The sequence below is a fragment of the Mustelus asterias genome, chromosome 2 (assembly GCF_964213995.1).
Source record: "Mustelus asterias chromosome 2, sMusAst1.hap1.1, whole genome shotgun sequence".
Classification (NCBI taxonomy): Eukaryota; Metazoa; Chordata; class Chondrichthyes; order Carcharhiniformes; family Triakidae; genus Mustelus; species Mustelus asterias.
Window position 1 is genome coordinate 125345204 of NC_135802.1, and position 8141 is coordinate 125353344.

At 38.9% G+C, this 8141-nt stretch overlaps 1 protein-coding gene across 1 annotated transcript; it reads right to left on the minus strand.

Annotated features, from left to right (window-relative positions):
* Positions 1–590: 590 nt before the first annotated feature.
* On the minus strand, positions 591–7554 carry edn1 (endothelin 1). The gene is made up of 5 exons (XM_078228660.1): positions 7305–7554; positions 6175–6349; positions 5477–5635; positions 2477–2596; positions 591–2001 (listed from the first exon to the last, which is right to left on the minus strand). Exons 1-5 carry the CDS (start codon positions 7363–7365, stop codon positions 1851–1853), a joined length of 666 nt encoding a protein of 221 aa, XP_078084786.1. The 5' UTR covers positions 7366–7554; the 3' UTR covers positions 591–1850.
* Between the last annotated feature and the right edge of the window lie 587 nt (positions 7555–8141).

The window sequence follows — 8141 nt, forward strand, 5'->3', positions numbered from 1 at the left end:
GGTAAATATGTGGGGGTAGGGCCTGGGTGGGATTGTGGTCGGTGCAGACTCGATGGGCCGAATGGCCTCCTTCTGCACTGTAGGGTTTCTATGATTCTACATGAATAGGATGGAAATAGAGATATGGACCATGGAATGGTAAGGGGTTTTATTTCAGTCCGGCAGCATGGTCAGTACAGGCTTGAAAGACCGAGGGGCCTGTTACTCTGCTGTAATTTGCTTTGTTCTCCCACCAAATCCCATTTACCAGCACATGGCCCATAGCCCTGAATGTTATGACATGCCAGGTGCTCATCCAGGCATTTTAAGGATGTGAGGCAACTCACCTTTATCATCCTCCCAGGCTGTGCATTCCAGACCGTCACCCCCTTTCTGGGCACAATCCAGTTTGCACCAATAGAAAGGGACCGGAATGATTACAAACCATTTGGCCCTGGGCAGAAAACCCATTTTTTAGGCCCACTATTTTCCAGCATCTGCACAATCTGTGCCAGGTGCAGTATGGCCAAAAAAATTGCCCTCCTTGTTCTGAAGACACTCTTGAAACTAACTAGTCATTGCCCTCTCCAATAAGAAACCTTGTATATTTTCATATTAAATAGAAATTTTATTTCCAGGTAAATTACTTTCAAAAACATGAAGTAGATAAACATATTTCTGTATAAAAATACATACCAAATAATAATCACATAAGACCAATATGGCCCATATGATACATCATAGTTACTGACTGTATTTTAAAGAGTGTCAAAGTTAGGAATGTTGAAACATTAAGTGATATTTTAAATATTTAAGCAAATTTTCATTTTCAAAAGTTAATATACTTTGTTACCAAGTTCTTCAATATTTCAACCATGCAGTTGTTCCTGTCATGCCTATGTTGGCTGTCAATGCTTACCATCTTTTTGGGAGAAACATTGCATCATCTCCTTTACCAAATATAAGGATGTTGCATTTATCTGGTTGTACAAACAAAACCACCAAGACTCAACTATAGCCAGATAAAATCATGAATTGTGCCATTATATATATTCAGACACTTATTCATGCAATGTAGGCAATGACATATACCCAGACCCTTGTTATTTTCCAATGTAACCAAACAAATTGCCTTTAAATACATACCCACACTTCCACATCCAAACTATTATACACAAACACCAGAAACACTATGATTCAGACAGTCGAGTATAGTTCTGACCATATTGTATTCAAACCATGTGTTCATGAAGAGGGTGATGCTATTTCTAGGATAGAACGTTATTTCTAGCCAACAACATTTACAAAAAGTGAGGTAGATTTAATTTAAAAAGGCTATCCTGCAGTTTCAGCATGTCATTTAATAAGTCTGTGAAATATATTAAACTGAGCATTTGCACTTTTATTTATATACATAAACATTTTGAATGTGTCTTTATATCATTGCTTCATCTGATGCATTAAATTCCACTTCCTATCCTTCAGAGCAAACTTATGGCTACATGACTGAAGTTTACTCCGGTCATCCCGTCCAATCTTCTTAAGCCACAATTCAGTGAGAACTCCTCAGTTAGTGTATTAAATGCATCTCAGCCCATTTTGGTAGACACACCCATACTAATTGCAGAACTTCATATCATTGTTTCCTTTAAGTTAAATTTGTTTCATTTTGAAGTGTCTTGATTTAATTTCCATTCTGCTGGTCAGTGTTTCTCTCATAAGGGTAGGCTGTAGCTTGAACTCCCATCAGTTTTGGCAAGCTCCTCATTGAAGTGTCAATCCCTGGTCCCTTGCCAGAACAGAATGGCAATCCATTCTGCGGAAGCAGCCAACATGTGCTGTTTTCTTTGCTTCTGTTAACTGGCAGCCTGTCAGCGCTTGCAGTCCTTGCATTGTGCCACAGGGCCTGTCACAGAAACTGGTAATCTCTTCAGTTTATTGTAGCTGTCTTGTCTCACTTTCCTTATTCTATATATCCATTTCACTGATGTAGGTAAATGCTTATTGTCTGCTGGCTCCAACCTTGAAATCAAAGCATAAATTATGTAAAAACTGTCTGTTTGGTAATAAAAATCATGCTGACAGATCTATAAGTGATTGTTTTACAGAAGTGTTGCGCATAAATATTATAAAATAGAAATAAATTATATTAAATTAAGTTCTGGCACTAACTTCATTTCAGAAGTAAGAATTCATTCATGTGTGAGTATTAGGTAAATCACACCATTCCAATTCAAAATCTAGCTAATTTACCCCCTTTTAATAATCAATCTGGATTCTGAACACTGAAAAACATTGGAGTGTAAATTGTAGGATTTCCTCTGGTCATCATTTGGAGTGACACTGTAAACTTGTTTTTTTCAGATTTACAATTCTGTTCATTGGAAATCATCCTTCAATGTTTACACTGTCATTAACATGTAGCAACCAGAGAAAATCTTGCCACATTGTGTTGTTATACAATCAGCTTTTACATAGAAATATGAATGAAACTCACTTTATGACATTGAGGTGTTGATAAACACATTTCAATCCTGTGCAGTCCTGTTTGTTTCGACTTATCCTATCTGATGCTTTCTCCAGGTGGTTCTGTTGTACTTTGATTGTGATTGAAAATCTGTGAAAATAAAGAATTGTATTTTAATTATATACTGTAGCTATTTAAATTTAGAAAGATTTTAGAGTCAACAGCTATCCACATTATCAGTAAAGTTTATTTCAGCCAATAGTTTGCACATTCTCCTCGTGTCTGCGTGGGTTTCCTCCGGGTGCTCCGGTTTCCTCCCACAGTCCAAAGATGTGCGGGTTAGGTTGATTGGCCATGCTAAAGTTGCCCCTTAGTATCCTGAGATGCGTAGGTTAGAGGGATTAGTGGCTAAATATGTAGGGATATGGGGTCGGGCCTGGGTGGGATTGTGGTCGGTGCAGACTCGATGGGCCAAATGGCCTCTTTCTGCACTGTCGGGTTTCTATGAATTTCTATGATTTCTATAGTCTTTACCAATTAGGAAAATAATCAGAATAAGAGCCGAATCCTTGAAGAATTTTTTCAAAGATTTATATTGGAATACTCACAGCTAGAGGAATTTTATTACATGTTCAAAGATTAAAAAGTGACTGTTGGTGTTGTATTAAAATGTAACAAGAGAACATTAAGATTTGGATGTAATAAATGTAATAGGGCTTATTTTGAAATTTGCCAATCCTGGTGCAGAATTACTCTTGGTGAGGTTGCAGAGCTCTACAACCATGATTTACATTGCTCCTAATTTTCTGGTCATTAAAATTAATCTTTAGAAAATTTGAAGAGTCAAACTGTGCCCTGTTCTCATCTAATGCCGGTTGCACAAGATGATGAACCAGAGTGGACTGTATTGGATTTACCCTCAAATATACTACAGTGACAATAGTCTTAATAATAAGCTCTGATGAAAGGCCATCCAGACTCGAAACATCAGCTCCAATCTCTTTCCACAGATGCTGTCAGACAGGCTGAGATTTTTCATTTTTGTTTCAGCTTCTGCAGTAATTTGCTTTTAGTCTTATTAATAACTTGTGCTATAATCCTTTAAATAAAATACATTACTCTACAATGAAACACAAATATGTTGTTAATAGATCTAAACTACTCAATCTGGTTTTAAAAATCTTCCTTTTCAATGTGGTACCTGCAATGGCTTGACTTAATGACTAAGAGGAAGGTGTGAACAGTGCAGATCAGATAAAAAAAAAAGGTCAGCAATTAGAAAAGGAAATACAAGTGACTGGAAGTGAGGTGTATTGCTGGGCAGAACATGAACTTTAAGTTTGATCGGTATTCCTAAACTAGAGAAAGTTTGTTGTTGCTGTATTTTATGAAATGTTACATATTGACAATTATTCAAATTTACATTTATTGTAAACAGAAAATGAAAAGTTGCTTTAGATGGAGCAGTGTTGTGAGGGCAGGGGGCAAATTAATTGGATCAAAGCATTTGGAGGTAATTCAGCCCCCATTTTAAAAAAGTTCTACTTTGTCCTCATTTTGACATAATAAATAGTAAAACTTACAACCATTTGGGAAGCTGAGAATATATCCTTGGGGTTTCCCTGTGATAGAGGTTGATGGGCTGAGAAGTGCAAAATTGGAGCACTACACTGCCACCACTGTTAGAAAATATAATTAAAGTGGGGCAAGTTTACAGAGGCAGTTTCTATTATAAATCATAGACAGGGATTTATAATGTAAAAGGTTGAACATGAAGTAGATCTATGCAAGAGTTCAGTATGTTAGATGTTTTGTTTTTGTGGTTTATATGTCCTGAAGCTCTTGATAAAGTTACAAAGTTATACTTATAGCCATTTTTGTGCAAACAATTCTATATTTGTAAGCAAAACAAAGTTGTTCGGGATGGTGGAGCCTCATGCATTATCCATATTTTTCTTAATTTTTTAATCCATCCTTAAAGTTACAAAGCCAATGCTCAGAATGGACCAGGCAAACCCAAATCCATTCCTTGCTTGCTCCAAAAACCAAATTCAAATTCGAACCGAATCCGATTCAAAATCCCCACAAGAGAGACAAACAAGACCCAAGCTGACAAGATAAAGCACTGCACCCCACCCTGGGCTTGATCTGATGCTTCACATTCGCCAAAAGGCCAAGATAGCTTTGAAAAATTGCATTAGGCCCCTTGGTTTAACTTCATCGGCTTCCCTGATCATTAACTCCCTCAGCATGGGAGATCAACCTGCTTGAATATTGATTCTACCCCATCATGGGAGATCAATCTGCCTGATTATTGACTCTACCCCAGCATGGGAGATTACCCTGCCTGATTATTGACTCTACCCCATCATGGGAGATTACCCTGCCTGATTATTGACTCTACCCCATCATGGGAGATTACCCTGCCTGATTATTGACTCTCCCCGATTGTCCACATACTTCAGGAAAACATTAATTCATAAAACTAACCCCCTACTTTTTACTTATATATTGTTTGAGAACAGGACATGGGGAAGATGTTTCCATTAGTAAGCGAGACTAGGATCTGAGGGCACAGCCTCAGTAGAACCAGTTGAGGAGAAATTTCTTCAGCCAGAGGGTGGTGAATCTATGGAATTCATTGCCACAGAAGCCAGGTCATTGAGTGTATTTAAGGCAGAGATAGATAGGTTCTTGAAAGGGATCAAAGTTATGGGAAAAGGCGGGAGATTGGGGTTGAGAAACTTATCAGCCATGATTGAATGGCGGAGCAGACTCGATGGGCTGAATGGCCTAATTCTGCTCCTATATGTAATGATCTTATCATTTTTATCTCAAATTAAATATAATTTGCATTAATCAGTTAACTTACTTTCGTTATGATCTAAGGCTTTATTTTTCTTCTCCTACAAAAGATGTTTAATAACGTTTCGGTCCTGGATGGTTTCACAACTGTGGCTTTAGGCCGAGCTATTATGACTAAGGTGACTTGTGGAAAAAACAAACAGGTGAACGGGAACATTTTTGTACCTCGATGTCTGTTGTCCATCTTCACAGAATCGCCAACACACAACGTCTTCTTGATTGCTGCATTCGCATCGTGGCCTCAATTCCGCCAGCGACGCCAAGTTTTTCTTCACAGACCGTCTGACCCGAGGGGAACTGCCCAGTCCGTATGGGACAATCCGTCTGAAGGACAAAATAGATCAAGTACTGAGTACTATTTAGCCAAAGTGGTCGTCGCTTGGCGCGTGTGAACCTCGAGAGCATTCCTTCACACTAACAATGACATAACTAAATAATAAGTAGATTAGGGCCAGACAAACCATAACAAAATCGAATATCGTGCAACAATTTTCCTGTTGAACAGAAATTAATCTTTTTCTTTGATTTATTAGGCCATGCTTTAATCGCAGTAAAATCACCAGCAGCGCTGAGAGCTACTGTCATTTTCCCTCAGATTGGCGATTAGAATGGTACTGCTGACAATCTATTGTAGTGGCAGGCTCCCTGGGGAAGCTGTCATTATAAATTCACACCATAATAACTTGTCCTGCCAGGTGTCTGTCCATCTGTATTGTATGCTATAATAGCATGAAGAAATTCCCAGTAAGTTTTTTTAAAAAAAAATCTGGTTCTCAGGACTATCCTCTCACTGCCAACCCTGCATTGAGCTTTTACTTGTGCTCTAACACCAAACTCCCACTCTCAGGCACTCAATCACTTACTCGGGTGTGTTGATCCAGATGATGTCCAAGTGGCAGAAGTAGATGCATTCCTTGTCCAGAAAAGAGGAACAAGAACAGCGCTTGGAGCGGCTGAGTCGCCGGGGAATGGAGCTGGAAGCTTGACTGGCAGAGGAGACAGGAGAGACGGTCACTGCTGCGACCGAGAGCGGAGAGCCTGCGAGACAAAGAGACACACAGAATGCATTATTGCTCAGAACTTAATCAATCCATTGAATATGGATATCATTTACTGGTTAAAAACTCTGTTCTGGTTGAATTTATTAAAACCCCCGGCGGGTCCCCGGCCGAGTAATTTGTAAAGGACATTCCTGATTGGACTATAAATTATTTAAAAAAACTCCTGAATAGCCCTTGGTGCTGCTCCTGCTGCAAAAGTCCCAATAAGCTGCTGCTGTTCGTTACTGAATAACATGAAGCTCAGATCAATGTGCGCTCTCCTCCTGATCAAACCCTGTGGCTGGAGACAGGTGCACCCACTGAGTCAGTCTCACACACTGTACCATGGGCAAATTCGCGCTCTCTTTTCAATTTTAACCCGTCTGGTATGTCAACTGACACCACATTTCAGACAAAGATAAGTTACATTCAACTTTATGAAATCTGCCATTCATATAACCCAGATTACTGTTAGAAAATATGTTTTGGGGAAAAGTATCTTAGAGTACGAACAACAGTTAGTCCTGCAGTGATTAGAGAGATTGCAGACACTGGTCCGCCTTGGTTAGCGCACTGACACTGTTTGTATTCTGCATCAAACATTTATTTTATAGATTCATTTTAATGAAACTATTACAAATGTAAACATTTTTAATTAATTGGTTGAATATAGAGAAACAAAACTTTGCGGTTAGATAACACGGAATTAATTCCTAAAACTTTAATCTTTGTATGTATCAGACAAATAAAAGTTAGAAAGACATACATGGGGAGACATGTATAGTTTGTTAGTTTCAAAGTTGCTTAATTCAAATTGTCAGATAACTCAGTCAATAAAATTCCTCTTCGCGATGAATTCGTTAATTGGGTAGTGTGTTTTTAATTTCAGACTTTGGATTATCTGTATATTAGATGGTGATCATTTTAAAATTCCCATGAGGATTTAGTCTTACCTGTGGAGAATTGTAGCCCCCACAACAGAGAGAGCAGGGAAAAGAACACGTTAAACTCCATTTTCAAAATTAAACCAAAATGTTCTCGTCAGGTAGGTTTCCTTGTTCTTCTCTTTTATATGGATAGAATATCAGCACGTTTCTAGAGTCCAGAAGTAAATATACCGTGGGTAAACTGCGGGATGAAGTTGGTTGTCAATCTCAGGTCCAGTTGAAAAGAGCTTATGCTTTACTCCAACTCTGCTTCGCTGTGGCAGCGACTCTCCTTTTATATAGTACGTGTCTCTCTGTAAACAGCTCAATGTGCTTTTATCCCAAGACAATGTTATTAGTCACCCAAAGGAGCTGCAGACTTAGATAAGCGACACGCTGCCTACAAAATAACCTCCTCCACGGACGGGGCGAGGCCAGCATTTTTTTTAAAGTCTCTTTTTCTCAGACTTTGCCAAAACTTCTGGCAGCAGGAACACACTCCCCGCCGATTGAGGCGGTGCACACACTCCGGCAAAGCTCCAAGAGCCAATCAAAAACTTTCCACCGTAAATTTCTACTAGTTTCTGAGAACTGATTTCGACAACCCAAACACCTCGACTCCAAAGGACTGGAGGTTAATCGTTGTCAAATACACTGGAAGGCTATTTCCTGATGTACCCAGCGCGAATCTGAAAAATGTAAACGTTGTTTAAACTTGCATTTCGGATAATACAGAGTTTGAAAAGCTTTCGAGTTTAAAAAGGAATTAAGGAAAGGCCTGTCGCTGTTTATAAACTCAGCAAGCATTTGTGGAATTAGTTACTATGAGATGACCAGTGGATTCCATCAGTGATATTATGCCAG

Excerpts from the sequence above, each read along its gene's own strand:
- edn1 (XM_078228660.1), bottom strand. The coding sequence starts at position 7,365 with ATGGAGTTTAACGTGTTCTTTTCCCTGCTCTCTCTGTTGTGGGGGCTA. Across the intron at positions 5,636-6,174 it reads ATCTGGATCAACACACCCGA|ACGGATTGTCCCATACGGAC; the intron begins GTAAGTGATTGA and ends TTTGTCCTTCAG. Across the intron at positions 2,002-2,476 it reads CAACACCTCAATGTCATAAA|GTTGGAGCCAGCAGACAATA; the intron begins GTGAGTTTCATT and ends TTTGATTTCAAG.